Source organism: Falco punctatus (assembly GCF_963210335.1).
Source record: "Falco punctatus genome assembly, chromosome: 1".
In the NCBI taxonomy this organism is placed as follows: Eukaryota; Metazoa; Chordata; class Aves; order Falconiformes; family Falconidae; genus Falco; species Falco punctatus.
Window position 1 is genome coordinate 51270056 of NC_137580.1, and position 21138 is coordinate 51291193.

The following is a 21138-nucleotide window of genomic DNA, read 5'->3' on the forward strand; positions in this document are numbered from 1 at the left end:
TCCTATGAATGGCTTGCTGAGATTTTGTGATCAGCTCTAGCAGATGTAACCCATGTGTAACCCAAGAGATTGCTACAATACAGTAGGTTCACCCTTCCAGCCCACACTCAGGTGAAACCCCTGATGATGCCAATGAGTATTGTCATCAGTAAGATGTTTGTTGTACTTCCCTTCTAAAAGCAAAGCAAAGATGACATTTACAGTGAAGCAGTCCCCATGGAGTTAGGAGCTGTAGGAGTAGGCCTTTTAAACTGTGTGATTAAGAAACGAAATTACTAGCTGAATAGAAAGTCAGGTCTCCAAAGAGGAAACAAAAGAACATCAGATCTTTTAAATGAGTAAAGATGAATGAATACATTGGCTACAGACCAAGATACAGCATTACTACAATCAACATAATCCTTCCTAAATGAATTGCCATATACTGCAGTGCATTTGTTAAGAAAAGAACCTTGAAAGCAGGATTCTGCATTGGTGGCCTGTTGGAAATGATGTATCAAGTATGGAGTGTTTTACAGGCAGTACCCTGAGTTGATTCAGGGATCACCCTAGCTAAAAATTACTTCCTATGGAGGGTAACCTAGACATGAAATTCAAAAGGAAGGATAGTGATGATTAAAAGCAGATATTCTATAAGCAGGCAGTGCTTCATGAAATCCCATTTGCAGCTCTTTGATCCTTACAAAAGGATTTTAAGCAAGTATTCCTCTTGGGAAAGATGTCTTTCTTCTTTTGCCATTAAGTTTAAAATTGCTAAAAGCAAGATAATTTAACTATTGTATCACAACTGGGTCTGAATCTGACCAGCTCTCATAACAGACAACCAAATATATCCACACACACAAAAAATCTATTATCTTATATATTATGGACAATAACTCTGCAAGAAGGGATGCACAGAAGCACAGAGGAGCTGTGAGCATCTCCCTCCATTGTTTGCCAGTGGGACTTTTGCCTTTGAGAAACTGCTGTCTTGTAAATAGTCCTGTTGTGGAGATTTGGGTAGTCGAGGAGAACACAAACAGCCTGTGTCTTTTAAACCTTCCCTCTAAACTGGGGATGCAGTGTCTTTTCTAACTCTCAGTGGCCTTTTTAAAGCCTTAGCAGCAAAAGGTTCTGCCTCTCAGATGCTAAAAACGTAAAGGTGAATGTCTTGGCTGTGGGTGTGATAATATAGCCTAATGTCTTCTTATGTCTATTGTGTTTAATCTGATGTCTTTTAAACCACAGACATTTATAGACAGAGAACTGGAAGTACAGGTGGATTTGGAATTGAAACTGTTTTCAAATGGCTATTTAGCATAAAATCCTTAGTCATCTTCAGGGCCATTGACTAATCTGGATTTTAGAGGATACAGCCATTGTTGTTCTGGAGATGTAAGGACAATGGTATAGTCTAATAAATCCTTAGAATTACGCAAAGGATGAAATCAGTGCTAAGTGTTTCCTGGTCCTTTAGCCCTGGCAAGTCTGGGGCTAAGAGTGTTGCAAAGTTTTTCAGTTGGCAATGGCTGCAATGCAGCAATCGTCAAAGTCCAAATCCAAGAATGAAGGAGCACTGAGACCCATATGCTGGGTACGTTATATGAAGTTAGATGTAGATAAATTGTAAAGCAAACTGTAAATAGTTTTAATAAGATATGATTTACTTGATTCAGAGATGAAGATGTAATAGGTAGACATTCCATTTGTGGAAGCAAGAATGTAATAGCATATATTGAGATTGCAGTCTGGACAGATGCTATTTGATGAAAACATTGCTCTTGAAATCTGTTTGAATCCTTTTGTATGGCTAGAATACATAATGGCAGATTCGTTCTTTCTATTCCCCCCCCCCTCCCCAAACTCCATCTTGTATGATAGAGGTGTGGTTTTCTCTGCAAAGTGCCTGCTGCAGGTGCAGTACCGCAGGTATCGATACTATAGAGAAGTGTGTGGGTTACTATAACGTGTGCTGCATTATATTTTGACAGGTTGCACCAATTTGAAATAATATTTATTAAATCTTATGTCAGGAGGTGGCAGTTTTATTTCTTCTGTTACTATGGTTTTTAGTAGTTCCAGAAGCAAGTTGAGAGCTGCACGTGTAAAAAAGGTATTGAATTTTGTGGTGTGTAATATTTTTAGATACCTCGAGCTCTGAATGGAGTAGGCAAATGAAAAAAGGCTAATTTTAAATTTCTTTGCAACTGTTCCTGCTCTAACATTTGAATCTAACACAAGGATCATATTTTCAAATGACCCGGAGCAGAGTGATTTACTGACGGAGGGAACTGGGCTTCACTTGTGGTCGTGCAGAGCCCACTGCAGAGCTGGGGACCGCGGCGGTCTTCAGGCTTGTGGTCCGGCAGGTTGATGCAGATGCTGTTTGCTGGCCTTTTACCACAGGGAGCGTATGAAAATATGGACATGCTTCACAAAACCTAAGCCAAGCTGATTTAAAAAAAGCAGCAAAACAGACAATTTGTACAAATTGTGCCAGCCACCAGCTTACAGATGTTTCATGTTGCTCATACTGTAATGCAAACAATAGTTGTGAGGGAGTGAAAGCCACCGCCTCGTGTCTGAGCAGCCAGCCCCTCCTCCTGCAGCAAACCGTGCTGAGTTTGTGGCATCTCCTTCTGCTGCCATGAAAATTGCTGTCATGTCACAGATTAAGCTATGTGGCTTTGCTGCCAGCTGAAGCAGGAGAAGCTAGATCGTGATGAGCAAAAAAATCACCAGGAAAGCAGTATGTAGGGTTTGAAGGTGAAGAGCTGTGGATAATAGGAGTGGCTGTGTCATAGTCAGCAGTGAGCTGAGCCGGGAGGTGCTAGAGTGCTTGTAAAATGGAGCTGCAGGGAGACAGCAGATAAGCATCGTGCTGTGCTGATGCTGTGTCATAGCCAGGCACAAAACCCGGAAACAAACAGCGACGCATTGATGTGGTCGCATCACTGCAGCAGTGATGGGTGGAGGAGGAACACCTTGGCTCCCACACCCTGCAGTGAAAGCTAAGAAAGGACAGGGGTTTACCGTGGTGCTTTCTGAACCTCCTGTCTCCATGAGAACAGGTTTTTTGGGGCTTTTTTTTCCCTTTGAATCTTGGCACCTAATTAATTGTTCAGTTCATACGTTCAATGTAATATCCCCTCTCTGTTTTGCCATGTTCCCGCTGCCTGTCCTTGGCAGGCTGGAGGGAGGAGGGGTCCCAGCAGCTTCCCTTGGCTTGCACCGGGAGGAGCTGGGCTGGCAGCTTCTTGTGCCAGGCAATGTGCTGAAAACGTGGTGTGGAGCCCTTAGAGCTCGGCAGGCAGGGCACCAGTGACTGACACATCTGTTAGCTGAGTGGAAAGGTGGCAGCCACCCTATAAAGGCTTCCACTGTTGTCACCCCCTAAGCTGAGTAATGAGCGCGTTGTTCTTTGCACTGTGAGAGCACCCGAAGGTCACCCCGGTGGCTGAAGGTACGTCTGAGAGCTAGGCAAAGAAAGTGTCCCGCTTGGAGGGTGTTACAGCTGCGAGGGGGAAATATGGGCCAGCGCTGTGTGATTAATTAATGAGCTTCAGGTCACTCCTCCCACCCCCAGCCCTGCCTTCCCCAGGGTGCCACAGAGCATGCCTGTGGCATGACCGGGAACATTGTCCAGGTAGAAGAGTACTTTGTTCCCTATTTTTTCTGGATGTTTGGCACTTGGTAAGAAAACTGCAAGCAGCCTGCCTGACATCAGGCTGGTAAATAATAAATGGCCCCTGACCATGCACAGCCAGGCTGTGTGCCCAAGGAGGCTAACCTACTTCATGGACCCTGCATGTGCCCAGATTTCTGTCCAAGATGTCACTGCAGCAAGTACCAGTGACCCAAAGCAGTGCAGGAGCCCCCAGACATCAGTGGCCATGGCAGCGGTGCAGGATGGCCGTGTCCCTTTGCCTTCAGACCAGGGCCGTGCCTGTCTCTGAAGCTATGGCAGGGAGTGAATATTCATGCTGAGCAGGGACTTGCATGGAAGTTTATGTCATGAAGAACACAGCAAATCGCTTGTTAATGTTAACCCACACCTCCCTTCTAGTCAGTTATGTTTGTGTTAATTTTTCCAGCATATTCATGGAAATGCATCAGTGCAGTTAGGTGCATGCAGGCATTTGGTACCACTGCTTTGGCTAAGGACACACCACCCCTGGTCCAGAGCAGGGTGTATGAGGTAGCGCCTGTTTTCTTGGGCGCAGCGTGCTGCTGGGGTGTCCACACGGTGCTGAAACCCCACCTGGGTTCCTTCTGCCCATCAGTGCCAGCTCTGTAAGGGTGCCCTGCTTCACTTGTGCTCCTGGCTTGCAGTGATCTGAATGTGTCCTGCAGACCCACGGACAGCTCGAGCTGTGTGGAACAAGTTCCAGCAAACCCCTTTTTCTTCTGAATTTGCTGATTTGCTGGAATGTGTCGGAGACGTTCCCACATCTATCAGGTCCTGATGAAGGCTGGGCAAGGCTCCACGGCACCCTCCCCGGTAGTTTGACAGGCTACCTGGGGAGCACCGAGACTTGTGGGGTTTTGGCAGCCTCGTCTCCCTTGGCTTCCCATTCCTGGCTGGGGACAACCTTAGTCACAGGCCAGCTCAGCTGTGGGACCTGCTGCTTTTTGCAACAGTTTTGAAGCATTTGTATTCTTTTCTGAGCGAGAAGGCGTCAGGAATGAAAATCTCCATAAAGTGCAGTTTTGTTTCTTCACCAGAATTTCTTAGACCCTGCAAAATTCTGAAGAAGGCGAGACTTTGTAACTAAACATTCAGTAATCTTTTATAAACTGTGAGGCTTAATTTAGTGGATGACTCACTTAATTGAGTGCTTTCTTGAAAATGCATTTGTATCCTTCTTAGTTTCAGATTATTCTAATACCTAGTTTTGCTGCTTTTATTTATATATATTTCTATATAAAAACATATAAAATCCTTATGTCTACAGTTATTTTTCTGGGGTTGTATTACTGCTTTATTTTAGTCTGTCATATTTTCCTGGCCTGTTACATTTGTTTCTATTTATTATGCATCTTCTGTTTTAAAAGAAAAAATGTCGAACATCTTGATGAGCATGCAGATTTTTTTGACTCATTAGCAGTGACAGATGCAGTGATCTGGTAACATTCCCTGCCTGTATCAATAAGCTCTTGCCTCTTGTAATTGGACAGTGTGAGTGTTCAGGAAGGCAATTGAATGAGCTTAAAAAGAGCTCACAAGATGGTGGTCTCCGCAGGTCAGCAGGCAGTGTAGTAAAGCATCATGGTGAGGAGATGCAACTGCCAGCACATGGCAAAATAGCTTATTACCCTTAGGGCTGCTGATTCACAAGTCCTGCAATTACAAATGACAGTAGAGAGGCTTGGGAGGAAACAGGGAGCCTGCTCTGGCAAATTCCGGACGTGAGGACTTGCATTCATCTCCATCCTTTAACGAGAGGGTACCAACATCTGAGGCAGGTCCTGGAGACATATTTCATTGTAGTTCTGTGCCTTGGTCCCCCCGCCAAGGTCACCTCCCTGCTGCAGCATGTGAAGAAAAGCGGTAGACCTCCTGCATACATACTCTTTGGTCATGCATTGTGTTTAAAATGTCTTCCCCCCCCCCCCCCCCCCCCCTCCTTCTTTCTTCACTTAAAATGTCTGTCCCTTTTTGCTTTTCTAGAATGATACAGACTGCTATAGAGGCTTTGAACCTGCAAAATTGTTCAAGTACAAGCTAAAAGTAAATATGCAACATGTAACTGAGAGGTTACATTGAGGAAAGGTTGTTTTAACACCCTTAGCTCTGCCTTAGCACTTTTTAACCAATACTTTTTTAGAAGGCCTGTATTGTTGTCCTGGTTTTATAGATGAAGTAACATATCAACTTGTTTAATTGTTTTCTAAACTGGGAACTTGGGACATGCATGGTTTATACACGAGTCATCCCGTAATTAAAGCAGGAGTTGAGTCTGGAGTGAGGAGTGTACAACAAGGACAAAATGGAGATTCTGAGTTATTGTGTGGTGAGCCAAGGAAATAATTTACAATAAATGGCTTTTTTATATATATGAATGGGAAACAAAGGCTCTGACTGCTTTAGAGCTTTCCAGCATTCACAGGCACTTGGCAAAAGTCTTTCCAAAAGTGATACGTGCTTGTCGTGGTTTAACCCCAGACAGCAACTAAGCCTCATGCAGCCGCTGCTCCCTCCCTCTCAGTGGGATGGAGGGAGAGAATTGGAAGAGTAGGAAAAAGCTTGTGGGTTTTATGACAGTTTAATAATTGAAATAATAATAACCATAGTAGTAATGAAAAGGAAAAGAACACAGAGACATAAACCCCAAGAAAGACAAGTGATGCACATTAAAACAACTGCTCACCATCAACCAACCGATGCCCAGCCAGTCCCCCAGCAGCAGCCCCCCCTGCCCCACCTCCCCCTGTTTTACTGCTGAGCATGGCATCCGATGGTATGGGATATCCCTTGGGTCAGGTGGGGCCAGCTGTCCCCTGTGTGTCCCCCCAACTCTCTGTGCCCCCCAGCCCACTCGCTGGTGGGGTGGCGTGAGGAGCAGAAATGTCCCTGACTCTGTGTCAGCACTGCTCAGCAGTAGCTGAAACACCTCTGTTCTATCAACGCTCTTTTCAGCACAAATCCAAACCAGCCCCATACTAGCTACTGTGAAGAAAATTAACTCTGTCTCAGCCAAAGCAGCATAGTACTGCAGTACAGACTTTCCCTGTCTCGGGGTAGCTGGTAGGATGCTGACGTTTCCAGTATGACTTCTTCAATGAGAGGGTTCAAGTAGTGGTCCTCAGGAATACGCAGTGGTAAAATTTGCTTTCTGTAAAATGCAACATTTGAAAACAGAGTATAACCATTTGAACAGAGAAAAATGAAATTATTGTTGTAAATGGTGCCCTGCAGACTTGATATTTGAACAGTTCTTCATAGTAAAAAAGATGTTTGCGTTCTGGCACTGTAGAAAATAACAGGAGGCAGTAGCTTTCTCTGCTGTCTGTATGATTTTTCAGGTAAACTGACCTTTGGAGGCTGCTCTCCTGCTTTGTTCATGGAGTGAGTAAGGTATGGCGTGGAGACTCTCAGTGTAGAGTGGCTCCGGCTAATCAGCAGCCTTTGGCCTGTGGGAATCACAAATTAGAGAATTCCTTCTTCATGCCCACTAGAAACTAGATTTTCTGCTGTTGGTCTGTAACACAGTACAGGAGGTGCAAGCTGTGGACCATGTCCCATGGCCACCTTGGTAGAGCGGGCAGGTTGACCCAGCTGAACTGACATTGCTTGAAGGAGGTTCCCTGGGCAGGAATTTCCTCAGGGCTGAGCAGCTTCTCCTGACCTTGTCCCTTCACATTTCCAGCTCTGTTACTCTTCCAGGGGTGCTGAGAGTCGCAGGGGAGCTCAGCTTGGCCATTGCAATCTTGGGCAGTTTATTCTGGGTGCTTCTCTTCCCTTGTTGGCCTTTGTTCAGTAGGGTGGTGGTAAAAAGGGGATGTAGCGGGATTTCAAGTGTTGTCACATGCAGCAAGTTCTGCTTTGAGGAAAAAGGACTGTGATGACCATGAGGCCTCATGTTCAAAAGTCAGAAGTAAATGCTCAGTGGAACTGTGGTTTTCCTCTCCACTCTCTGTGTACCCTCCTGAATCTGTGGCATAAACCTTTATATATAGGGTAAGTGCTGTGATATTAATGGCTTTCTATATAATATAAGCCTGTTTGGTATCATCAATACATTACTATGTTTGTTTATTTCAACAAACCCACATTTCTTCCTTTTTTTCCCCCCAGAGTGACCGACTACTCATTAAAGGTGGAAGAATTATCAATGATGACCACTCCTTCTATGCAGACATATACCTTGAAGATGGACTTATAAAGTTGGTTTTTTGAAATATTGAACTTTTTTTGCATGCGTGTTAGTAGAGACTACTGTGATTTCTTGATGGTGCTGACCTGAAATCTTGCAGCCAGCATCTCAGTTACCTCTAGGTGGGGGGCTGTAGTAGAGGAGTGTTTAATTATAAAATTCTGCCATTTTAGCTTTGCTAAGATTAGATAAGTAGAAAATTCCTTTACTGTAAGTTCAAGGTATTTGCTTTTCAAACAGTTCAATCCTGGTTTCTTCCAAGATAGTCAAGGCAAGCAGGCTCTCTCAACATGAGAAGTAATCGTAGGGACAATGGATATTTTTTGAGTCCATGTATGACAGAAGGCTCATTTCAGCTTTTTTCCCCACACCTAATCAGGGCAAATACAGCCATGCCTGAAGGGTTGTATGGCACAGAAATTTACCCTGTGTTACACAGTGCAAACGGGGACCTACTCCTCAGTTGCCCTGTTGGTTAATGCTGAAACTAGCACATTGTGTTCCTACAGCACGGTTAATGCCTTGCTCGTATGTCCCTTTTCTTGCCTAGAAAAAGTACATGATCTTAAATCTTCACACAATTGGGAAGGAAATCCTACTGATTTATCAGCTTATAAAATACAGGAACTGATATTTCTCATGTGAAAAGCATGAAATATGTGTTACTGATAGCCTGGGAAACAGTAGCAGAGATGTCTGTGTAGTCTAATCTCTAGTTCTGCAAAGTTATGTACTGTGTACAAGCACTCCGATGTACACAAGGATCAAAGCCTTTTCTTGATTGCTAAACCTTTTCACTAGTGACCTAACAAGTTTGGTCTCCAGAGGCTACAATTTAATGCACAGAAATTTCATTATGGTTATCTTGTAAATAATTAATTACTTAGAATGTGCTACCATTCGGAGCTCCTTTTCTCAAGAATATATCATCAGATTAAAAGTCCAATTCTTTATATATCTGTGGCTACTTATATTACTGATTATTCAGGTTATTATAAAAAAAACAAAACTGAACACTTTTACCCATGGACTGTGCAGTTTTCTTTTTTATGCTTTGCTCTGCCTGTCCAGTTGTAGTGTTATTTGCATTTGCAGAAGTGGCAAAAGGAGTGTGTTGTCCTAAGTGGAGAAGGCACAAAATTTTCAACGTGATCTTTTTTTTTAATAGCAACAGTCAACCAAGTTGTGCTCTCTTTGATAGGTATTTTAGTTGAGTTTTTCCTGTTTGTTCAGGTGCGTATTTCCTAGTAACACTTATAAGCTTCAGAACTGATATAACAACTAAGTGCATTGGATGCTGAGAGTCTGAAACTGCTGTGAATTCTTGGCTTTGATTCCAGAAATATAATGACACTTGGTAGGCAGGTTAGTAATGCCAGGCTTTCAGCTGCCCTTGTTAAGTGCATAGACTCTGAAATGCCTGTGTGGATCCATTCCTCCAGAAGGTATCTCAGCTGAAGATAGCTAGGATTAGTAATGAATACACAGGCAAGATCTTAATTTTTAAAATGTCTTTATCTTTGCCCAAGGAGGCAAGTTTACTCTTCAACATCCCAAGTCATACCTGATTTCCTGGATTTAGATGACCTGGGATTTTTCCCTTTAAAATGCGCAAGAAGTCCTGCTCTGAAAAAGCAGCTAATTTGTGAGAGCAGCCTGATGTCAGATGGGCTTGGGTTCTAACTGTGTTTGGATGATAAATTCCGCAGTGTAGGGAAGTGCTGTTGTTTTCAGGGATTGGTCTCTTGTAGTTTCTCCAGCTGGAACTGCCCATTTTATTTGAATATTTAACATCATTGTTAAATGTTGCTCAAGGTCCTTTGGAACAGGACCTTAAACCTCATCCATGTTTCAGTTGATACCCTAACTCTCCAGCTGCAGATCCTGCTGATAATATAGAATTCTTTCCACAGAATGGAGCAGACACAAAACAATTCAGCCCAGAATAGGTAATAGTGTCCTGGTTTTGCTAGGATATAGAAGATCTGGGTTAATTTTCTTATTCTGCAGTGAAAACTGATTGGAAAATAGAGGGTTGGGTTTCTCTTGCAGACTAATGAGATGAATAGGGTCTTTTAATGTTATATCTCTGCAGAGTGTCCTGCAGAGAGGAATGTAGATATAACCTTGAATGTGTTTGAAGGTTAGCTATAGTTTGGAGGATGGTAGATGCATTTTCCTACCTATCAATGCTCAAACTGGCTCCCTGGGTACCAAGGGAGCAGTGGTGCATGTGGATTTTTCCTAGCTGAAACTTAAGCCCTGCACACTCAGGTGACAGCTGAGAGGCAGTTCTCCAGTATCTAAATAGTAATTTAGACATTTAGTAATTTAAATTTCCCATGGCTTGTAAATACTGTATTTTGCCTACATCTATCCTGTCTCTGTTACTCATATGAGGGAGTGAGCCCTGGTCTCTGTGCCAAGTGGCAGGTCATGGTCTGGTGCTTGCTGTCTTCTGCTCCGTCACGGCCAAGGGGAAGGGTTGGGTCCCTCTGGGCTGGAGGGGACTAGCAGGACAGGTGCAGGATGGGTGACTGGGGACAGGGTCTCCAGCGCTGGGCAGGCAACAAGCCAAGTTAGAGGGAACTTCAGATGCCTAAAGGAGATCTGGGCTTAAAGACAATGGAAAGAACTCTGCAGAATTCTGGGGGAGGTCTTCAGCTTTCTCAGGTTAAGCTTACGAAGAGCTGGAGCCTGCTCTTTCCATTGTGCTTTAGTCTGCTCGCGTACGACAGAACTGACAAGCTTGTTCAACTGAAAGGTGGTAGACAGCATCACCTTTCTGTGAGCCTGAGCTTTCTAGTTGCTGATGCATCAGAAAACCAGCTCAATCATTCATACGGCTAACTGCACTATTGTATTTTTTTCACCCACAAGTAACAGAGCCCCATTCTTATTAACATATGCTTCACATTACGAGTCAGTAATTCAGGAATCCTGTCACATTATCTTTTACTCTGTGTTCTAGTCAGTCAGAATAAAAATAACGTTGAATGCCAGTGAAAATCAGCCTTCTCCTAGCCTTAATCCTGGTGCCATGGCAAGAGATGAGACAGGCTCCTGACAGGTAATAGTGCAGCATCATCCACAAAGGCCATTTGGCCTGATGTCACTTCAGCACGAATGACTTCGACTGGTGCCAAATAAGCTGTTTCTCAGCCATACGCTGAAAATAATGAGCCGTGAGTCATCAAAAAACTAGAGCACATACTTAGCACTTTCACTTCGTTAGGTTGTGTGTCTTCTTGAATAGGGAACTGGTGGATACTGATTGTGGAAGAAAATAAAAATGAATTGCTTTTATATTTTTTGTAGGTTTTCTTTAATTTTATTTTCAGAAGGTGTGGTAGTCCTTGGAGTGCACTTCCACCTTAGACGTATTTAAAGGAGATTTGGTCACAGCAATTTTTTTTTTTTCCCAGTTCAGTTTTTTAGCCACACAAATGCTGTACCACGGTTGAGGATTGTTCTGATTAGAATCTTGGGAGTGGATTCAACTAACGAAAATTACTGTATGTGGGACTACCTAACTATACAAGTGTTTAGTCTGCTCATGGGTTGGATCGCCTTATGGTATGCATTTGTGAGATTTTAACAGCAGAGAAGCTTCTTGCAACTTGTTTGCACAATTGGATGTGCTGGGCTGCTGCTGGCTTTTGCATACTTACCAGTTCCGTTTGTCATGGCATCGTTAGCGCTCCGCACAGCTGTGAACAGGCTATGACATGCTCCCAGTGCTATATGTGTTGATGACTATTAGACGCCAGACATGGAGTTGTACGGCTTCAAGGCGTGATATTGTCAGCTCTCATGAGTAAGCCCTTTTGGATTTGTTCAGCTGAGCGGCTGAAACCCCAGCTTGGGATGCTGGCGGGGCGTTTGCTAACCTGATGGCTGTGCTTCCCTCCAGCCAAAACCCAGAGCACCCGGGGAGCCAAGCTGCTGGAGGTGACATTTTTGCATAGCATATGAAACAAATTCTTGACCTCTTGGGGCTATTTATTAACTCTGGCGGTTTGGCCAAATTCCAATGTGAATAATTATCCCTGTTTTTTTCGCTGGTTTTAATTAACAGTTAAATTCATTTTTGGTTCTAGCTTATTGCAATTGGCTGTTAATCAGTTGCTGTGTTTTGCTCCGTAGGTGGGAGTTACATTTTAATATCGGAGAAACAGATTCAGCAGCTCAGAAATGTGGGGTATTTTTTTAGCTGTGGGTAAATGTTATTTTATCCCAGACAAAAGGAAATTAAAGACAAGGACTGTGTGTCTGTAATACGAGATAAACTAAGTAAACTTCAGACTACCTTGTAGTTACCTCTGAGCCCAAATACATTACGGTGTAACAGTGCAGTGACATGGCTTCCACACAGACTCATACCTTTTTCTGTTTGGCACCACGTGAAGTAGACAATAAAAATGTTCTGTGGCTTTCAAAGTTAAAAGTTAATTTACTCGGAGTTGTGTCCATGATCACTAGAAGTATTTTGATTGTAAGTATCTGGAGTTTGCTTGATATCAGCATGGGGGACAGGTTAATATTTTTAATAGTGAAAAAAACCCTACCCTGTTTTGAGGTACTAAATGGAAAAAGCAACTGTTAATTAACATTTTTGTGCATAGTTGTGCAGGATGTTTCACTAAGTTTTTAATTTTAAGAGGAGGATGAAGAATAGGTGACGTGGTAGATTAAAGGTCTCTTAAATATGTATTTCTGTATCTTAGGATGTTTAGATTTCTTTTTAAGGATAAATTTGGATTGCTTGGTTACAAAGTAGTTGTAACTGCTTTCTGATGTGCCTTGTGGTTCTGCCATGTATTTACAATTCCACCTTGTCATATTCGATCTATGTTTTTCTGTTCTCATGTAAGAGCCTAATATACAAAACTGGACACACACACCACAAGAGAACATTAGCTGTATAGTTGTGATTTTTTAGAGATAGGAATCATATAAAGAAATAATCAGGTTTTGATGCTGGTGTATTACGGCTTCTTTATTGGCCACTAAAGCAACACCGAGCAAGCCGAGCACATGGCCCAGCTAGGCAGGCTGGCGGAGGCTTTGTGCTGGCAGTGCCAGGCAGAGTGGCCAGAGCGGGTGTTTGAGCTTCACCTTTCCTTTGGGGTCCCAGTTCTTTCTGTATGGCCCCTAGGTTCCTCTCCCATACATGCCTCAGATAGCTTCTGTCCCCCGTGCTTCTTTGTTTAAGTAAAGTAATACTGGCTTTTCTTGCTGCCTAGGCAAATAGGAGAGAATCTGATTGTTCCTGGAGGAGTCAAGACCATAGAGGCTAACGGGCGCATGGTTATTCCTGGGGGAATAGACGTCAACACTTACCTACAAAAGCCCTACCAAGGAATGACTGCTGTTGATGACTTCTATCAAGGCACAAAAGCAGCGCTAGCAGGGGGCACCACCATGATCAGTGAGTACTAGCAATACTAACTCTTCCCACCCTGGGCTGAAGCTCGTTGTAGCACGTGTGGGGATAGCTACAGGAGGCTCCGCACTGATTTTCTGAGATCTCCTGCAATGAATCTTCACATTTCTGGGCACTGTGTCGGAGACCAATTCATCATTGTCACCCAGAGCTGGCCTAAGAATGAACCTACCATCAGAAAGAAACAGTGGTGTGGGGAATTGTCTCTTGCATTTTCCTTGGAAATACAGAAAAAGCACTGGGAGATAATATATCTACTCTTGGGATTTTTGAGAAACAGTGTAATTAGTGCTGTAAGTATATGGCACATGAAATCTGACAAAGAAACACTGTTCCTACTTAGCAGTGTTTCAGGGGCCTTGGAAATAACAAATGCTTGTTTGTGAACTTGGATTTGGCACCAGGAATTGAGGAAGTCCTTACCAGAGATGTCCTGGAGGAACATCTTGGTGGAAGGGAGAAGTCTTTCTGGTTGTTAAAGACACTTCTTCTGTCTACTAGATTGGCAGGACAAGATTTATATCTTTCTTACTGGCAGTGACTGGGTCCTTGGTTAGACTTTGTGAGGCAGTTGTTCAGGTGACATAAATTGCTTTGGCTTCCTTGTGCAGAGGAGCTTCCCAGTAGGGTTTTACTTCCACTGTACTGGGATGTGGCTTTTTTTGCTAGGTGGTGTTACCTATTACCTATGTTCAGCTGCAAGTGTTAGCTGAAAGGGTCTCTGGCAGTAAGCACAAAATGCACTGCTGTTCGTTACTTTGTTAATAATTTTTTCAGTGTCCGTTCTTCAGTTGAGGCTTCCTGTGCGGCCTTAGGTTTACAAATGCCGCTGGTAAGCCCGTCTTGCTTTGTTTCCGTACTTATTTTGACATAACCCTGCAAAGATATGTAAGTAGTCATGTCTTTATTTTATGTCAGTAAACATTGTGGCATCGATGACAGTGTGAGTGTGCTTATGGAGGTGGCTGTGGAGATGGATGGGTGCGATCTCCTGCAGTAGTTGCACTTGATCTTAAAGGTCTTCTCCAACCTACACAATCCTGATTCTATGATCATCAGATGCAGAAAGCCTTGAGACAGCGGAGATGCATAGTTGCAGTGCACTTGATCTGCCATATAGTGTGGCTGAGTGCGCTCTACATCATCTCTGTTCAGACCTTTGGCTGTATTCCCAGTTCTAGCTGCTGAGAAAACATTCAGCATCTCCATCGATGTATTGACAGGGCAGAGTGGGCCAATTCAGTGATTACAAGGCACTGGTTAATAATAGTAATGCTTACTGTGAAATACATAGAAATGGGCACATCAGACAAATAAATACAGGTAAGTCCAGAACTTGCGGTCTGTTACAAAACAGTAAAGGGAAAAACAAATGTTTCCTCAACTGTGGGATGTTTGGCTCTCCCACTGTGTGTCTATTGATGCTGCACCAAGCAGGTTGCCAGAATCAGCTTTAGTGTAGACTGTCTGCAAAGTCTGCTGTACCTGAGACAGCAGGACCTGGCTAACATCCCAAAGTTACAGTCAGCACACAAGCAGCCTCCAAGGCTGCTGTTTTGGCCGAGGTGCTGGAAGGCTATTTACAGGCACTGAGGAAATCTGAACAGTGTGCGTGCTCTCTGGGTAACAGACACTGAATCTCTTTTTCAGTTGACCACGTGCTTCCAGAACCTGGATCGAGTTTACTGACCTCCTTCGAGAAGTGGCATGAGGCAGCAGACACCAAATCCTGTTGTGACTATTCTCTCCATGTGGACATCACCAGCTGGTACGATGGGATTCGAGAAGAGCTGGAAATACTGGTGCAAGACAAAGGTTAGTGGGTGAAAATTAGTAGTACGTTTTGTTTTTACTGAAATATCATGTGGAGATGAGGTTTTGAAGTATGTTAATGAGTTCATCATCCAGAACAGAAATGCACAGGCACTGGTTATGCTGCCCAAGGTTCTGCACTACATTGAACTTTTGTATTCACTTGCTGCTGGGTAAAATGGACCTATAACTTTGTATTAGTGCTAGTCAGCAGCAAGGATGGTGGAGGGAGTAGGTCTACCCCAATATAGGCACAGAAAATTAAGATGTGTATGTTGTCAGGTACAAATGTATCACTTTATGCTTGTTTGTACATGTGGATATATGCTCAGTCAGGTTTAATTTTAAGGTAGAACTCCGAGATCAGTGTTTAGAGAATCAGCCCAGTCACCTTAGATACTGTTTCATGAACGGAGAGAATGAGATGTTTAAAGGTAGCAGTTCAGATTTTAACTAGACTGGAGTTTGCCCACTTAGCTGCCTCAAATTAAGCCCAAATATGAAGGGCACGTGTCTGAGAAACTGTCATCACAGGCTAGGTCTCATTTCTCAGCAATGGCCTAGGATAATTTACTTGCTGAGACTAGATTTTTTAATAAATCATACCTGTATTTTTAAAATAGGTTCAGGTTATTAGAAAAAAAGAGATGCTAAAGTTAGGTGCCTAATACTGAAAAAAATGTCCTGATTTTCTCAAGTGCTTGGTCTCCAGTGGCTTTCCCTGAAGTTACTAGGAGGTGCTCTGTTTCTGGACTTAGAAAAAACAGGTTACTTATTTAGGAATCTATTTAAGGTACTTAGGGGCTTGATTCAATTCAGTTAACAGGTCTACTATCATGTGAGATGCTGTAGGTTGTCCTACCTGGACTTCAGCTGCCACTCCAGAGTAGCACACACAAAACCTGTCTTAAATGCTTTTCCATACATGACAGCTCAGTCTCATATATGGAGGGCACCTTGGTGGCACCAGATGTGGAGACAATTGAATCTAGCCTTTGGAAAATCCTAGTTTAGATCTAGTTCCTTAAAATTCTGCTTAACAGCATAGATTTTCTTTCTAGAAACATACTTTTTCAAATATTTTTCACTTGATATTTTACTTGAAAATTTATGGATATTAATTAGGAAATATTTTCTGAAATGGTGTTAAGTTACCATAGGTAAATCAGAGTGATCCTTGGGAAGTCTAAGTAATATATGTATGCAGCATCCTTTGTAAGGTGTAGCACTAGTGATGACATAGATTTGAAAGATTCTCTTTATAGAGAAATATACTATCAAAGTAGAAAAACAAAGCAAAATCCTATTTTTGAGTGAGCAGTTGTTTGCTGAGATACTATGGAGGTGCAGTCACCTGGGGGAATTTATCCTGTATCGCAGCATGCTAGCAGTACATGTGCTGCATCACCAGATTTTAGGCAACAAAACACTTCAATCAGCAAGATTACACATAATTTAGAGAAACTGCAGCTGGTCTTACATGCTTCTGTATAGTATAGGTGACTTTTACAAGGTGATGACATCTGTCAACACCGATGGTGCCAAATCTGTGCTGTTTCCCTGCTATCAGTGTTAACATGGATATGCTGCTGTGCATTAGCTGGCTGTACTCTCAGACAAGTATACGGTGCCTTGTTTCAAAGGTTAGATACTGTTTTCCAGAGCTCCTGGATCACAGATGGCTCAGCACTCCCAAATTTGCCTGAGGGCTTGCGTTAAAAGCCTGGTGCAGACAGTCAGGTTAATAGTTTTCTCCAACTATTAAAATGTGAATTTTCGATATAAATCTGACATGCCTTTCAGTCTTCCGGGGAAGCAGGAATGTGTTCATTGGTTCCTGAACTGTGATGTGTGATGGCGCCCTGGGTGGCCTCTTTGGTGATGGCATTAGGGGGTCACCTTTGTTCTCATGGATGCTGAGTGTGTCTGAGGCAGTCAGTGTGAATGACTCTTGTGTTAGGAGACCAAAGGTAAGGGCAAGTATGAAAGCACAAGCACAATAGGAAATATTTCAGCATGGCAAGGGCTTTCAAATTAATGGATAATATTTGCTCATAATTGGAAACATTTGAGCCGGCTGGTGCAAATAGACTTGATGTCAATGGAGTGACACTGGTTTTCATCAACTGGGAATCTGGATTGAATTTGTTCTCGGCTGATTGTCTGGTGGATGCATTAGCCGAGTAACAGGGCTCAGCTAATCGCGTTCCAGTGCTGTGTGTGCCTAGTACAATCTCGCCATGAATAATGGGAGCTCACAGAGCTGCCTTTGAGGTGCCTTGTCATGAGGTATAATTGAAAAATTAATCAGTTTTAAATCAATACAACGTTAATTTAAGGAGCCACAGGCTTTGGAAGGGACTGGAGATTTTGTAGAACCAAATGGTTATTTTAAAGACTCAGGCTTGTAGCATTTTGGCAGCTAATTTGGGACTGGGCTTCTCCAGTATATGCAAAGGAAGAGCCTGAAACGTGTTGACGGAGGCCTCACTCTTTCCTTTAATTACTGCACTTTGTCACTGTTCAAAAAAACCTGTAACTGTCTGAAATTTGGAGAGGAACTTGTTGAGTAGGTCTGGTATGAGAGCAAGCAGGACATTAGCAAGAAGGTGGTATGTAACAGATGTTGAGCATTAAGGTCAATAGGCCATGGGCCAGGGCTTTGGAAAAGCCACGTATTGCCAATGAGTAGATCAAGACACCAGACCAAGGCATTAGGCAAAGAGTCTAATCTTGGATACCTGCGTACGTAAATGGTGTTATTTGTCTTAGTAGCTTGTAAAGGTACTCTGTTTGCAAGGCAGGATGGTTCAAACCATCTCTCCTGGTAGCTGTAAATGCAGCCTGTGAGACGCCCTTCCACTTCGCGCGTGTCTGCCGTGGTAGCCGAGGGTGTGGGTGTGCATCTCTGCTTCTGCACTGTGGGAGCTGTCGCTCAGGGGCTGGCTCAGGATTCCACGGCAGGGTCCCTGCTGCGATCCCTTCTGCTCTCCTTGGCTTGGGAGAACATTAACGTGAATGGGAGCAAAACTCAAAAGTCATTTTACCAGGATCAGAAAAGGGCCTAATAAGATACAAAGGCAAGAAAAGCAAAGGGAAGAGAATATATATTGCTTGGGTCAGCGTATGTCTTCCAACCACAGTACCCAGCGAAAGCTGCCTTATCTCCTGCAGGACTGTGGTTAAATGAATTACCTTTGGTTAGATCCCAGTGAATAAGGTAAAGCAATAGATAATCCAGCTCTTTGCTTACAGAGAAATGTGTACGAGAGGATTCAGCCCCATACCATCACCGAGGCTGGTTGGCATCATGGCTTGGACCAGCCTTGACACACCTCGCATTGCTTCGTGTGTGCATGGTCACCCGTGCAGAAAGGTGGCTCCCAGGTGCAGGTGACATCTGAGACACTGGGTGGATTTGTGAAGAGAAACCAGAGCTTTCCTCCAAGGCAGGTTGGGCAGATGCTGCCAGGATCACTCAGAGGGGAGATAGGGCTACAGGCATGAGGCTGTAGGCATCAGCCCCAGGGAAGACGTAGTCAAGCTTAAAGGTTTTAAAATGGGGACATACTGAGTAATGAGGAATAGACTGGGGGATGACAGTTAGCGAAGGCCCTGCGTGTTTTCTGGGAACTTGAAAAAGAGGAAAGTAGGAAGAAAGGATGGGCTTACAGGCTGGTGAGGCTCCACGGTCCAGGCTGGATTTGCTCAGCATGGCAGTCAGCAAGGAGGGGCGAGCTCCCGCTTGGTATTTCTCCCTGAGCTGCCCGGACTTAGCAGGAAGACATAATGCCAGGGATCATTTCAAGGTTTTATCCTGCATGTATCCTGGGGTATTTTAGTTTTGTAACTGTGAATAAACAAATTCTGTGTGTGTGTGTGTGAACCACCATATCCTTTGCCTGAGGATATATTTGCTCATTCTAGAGTCATGAAGGAGCTGTATCTTCATCAGAGAGCCTTATTCATTTTGTGTAGACGACATGAATAACATGAACAGATCTCTTTCTTTTTCCTTTTGCCCCAGGAAGCAGTTTTCATGATAGCTATTTTGAAATGCATCATACATGGCTTAGCTTAGAATTTACTTTTCTTTTAAGCTAGAAACCTGAGATCAGTCACTGTACCAAACAGGGGATGTTGTCAGTAGTAGACTAAAGAGTAAGACAAATTTATTATCTCGTATGAATTCATACGTACAGAAAATGTGAACAGAAGATGTTTGGAATTCCCATTCTGTTAGAATACAAAGCTGTGTAAATAATCAAATCTTTGAAATAAATAGCAAAACTTGCAGGGGTTTGAATACGGTTGGTTCTTCACAACTGACACTCAACACTAGCATATCTTACTGATTTCTAAAATTTGGAGGTGTCATCTTTCGTGGTTTTGTATGACTGCCAACATATATCCATCCATCTTTGGAAGGTGGAAGGAGAGGTATGGTGAGCTGCCCTTGTAAACTGGTTTCAGGCTTTACTTCCACTCCTTCCCAGTGTCTGCCATCAGCTAAACTGGGTGGTTTGGGCAATAGGGTCAAGAAAAAGCAAGTCCGTATGCAAATTCAGATACACAGTCCTTAAGTTTTCCCAAAGTGCTGAGAAGCTTTAACTAGGAGTTTACCTATTAAAAAGCACAGCTTCAGGTCAAGCTGAAATGTTTTCCTGATTAACTAAAGAAAACTGAAAAGAAAATCAGTGATTCACAGAACCTTACACAAGTGTTTTTTTAAAGTTCACAAACTTTACATTCTTGCTTTAGCCACCACCATGTGCCTGTGATTTGGCTGCAGCAACCTTATTTGCAGTGGTGGCTGTCTTGCTCCAGGGTGGAACACAGGCAATCCACAGAATCCAGCGTCTTCCCCCAGAGAAGAGGGGATTCAGGCTTCTGGTCCTAGCAGCCGTAATGCATCTGCAGAGCCATGCTTTATTTCTGGCAATCACTGGTGAAAAGCCTAGTCCAGACATATTCCATGACATATTTTTCCTAAAGCTTTTGTTTGAATGTAATGTAAGAATCCACTTACATGGCAACACCTTTGAATTTTGTCTTGGAACAGGTGTGAACTCTTTTCAAGTCTACATGGCCTACAAAGATCTCTACCAAATGTCCGACAGCCAGGTATTTGCTCTGAATGCTTTTCATTGCTGTCATCTGTCCTCTCTTCTGTGATCTCCTGACCCTTGTGGAGTTGCTAAGGTTGAATCCCAGAGAAATGTCACGCTGACCTGAGTGGCGCTGAGGGACATGTGCAGTGAGGGGGTTCTCTCTGGAGTGTTAGTGCCAAGCAGTGTGGAATATCTGCATGTGTTCCTTCACCTGTACAACATTCACTTTCTGCAAATTTTCTGTTGTGTCACAGTGTTGCAACCGCTCAGCACTGCTCAGGATTGCACCCTCTTTTTGGTTTTGCTGTTACCTTTCAAGAGCTCTAGGTCAAGAGAGGGAAGAAAAGATGAAGCACTTGAGGCAGTGACAGTTTTGAGGTTTCAAGGGTGTCTGGGTTGCTGCAAACAGCTAAATGGAGTTGTTGTTTGGGGGAGGTGGCCTTCTCTGATTAGGGTTGGAGATAACAATGAGCGTGTTTGTCCCGGGCTCATTACAGATTCCAGGCTCTTCGGCTTTCCCATTCATAAGTATCAGGTCATTGTAAATGGACAGTGGCATCTGTTAGCAATAATAATATTTGCTTATTCAGTTGAGAAAATGTTTCTTTCTTATTCCCAGAGCTATAGCTCTTGGTCTCTTAAGTAACTGCTGTTACACCTCCAATACATGTGGTTTTAATTGGAATTTTAGACATAATAATATATAAATATTCTCTGAGAGGCAGTGCCTGTTAAATTCAACTCCCCATTGCAATTGCCAAGAGAAATACATCAAAATGTTTAATGTGTGGCTAGACTAATGCCTGTTACCTTGTTTAAATGCACATGTTGTAAGCTGTGTATTCCAGCCCATTCAATATTAGCTGAAGCGCCCTAGTGCAAAAGTGGGTGCTGGAGAAACCGCGTCTTC

At 43.3% G+C, this 21138-nt stretch overlaps 1 protein-coding gene across 3 annotated transcripts in view; it reads left to right on the forward strand.

The window, feature by feature from the left end:
* Positions 1-21138, forward strand: part of CRMP1 (collapsin response mediator protein 1) — a 50744-nt gene that overhangs the window by 9439 nt on the left and 20167 nt on the right. For 2 of the 3 annotated variants that reach the window (XM_080373460.1, XM_080373461.1), the window contains 4 exons: positions 7781-7869; positions 13106-13290; positions 14956-15120; positions 20180-20241. In XM_080373460.1, coding sequence (XP_080229586.1) covers positions 7781-7869; positions 13106-13290; positions 14956-15120; positions 20180-20241 — 501 coding nt within the window. The remainder of the gene's footprint in view (positions 1-7780; positions 7870-13105; positions 13291-14955; positions 15121-20179; positions 20242-21138) is intronic. The other variant, XM_080373462.1, reaches the window with a different exon arrangement.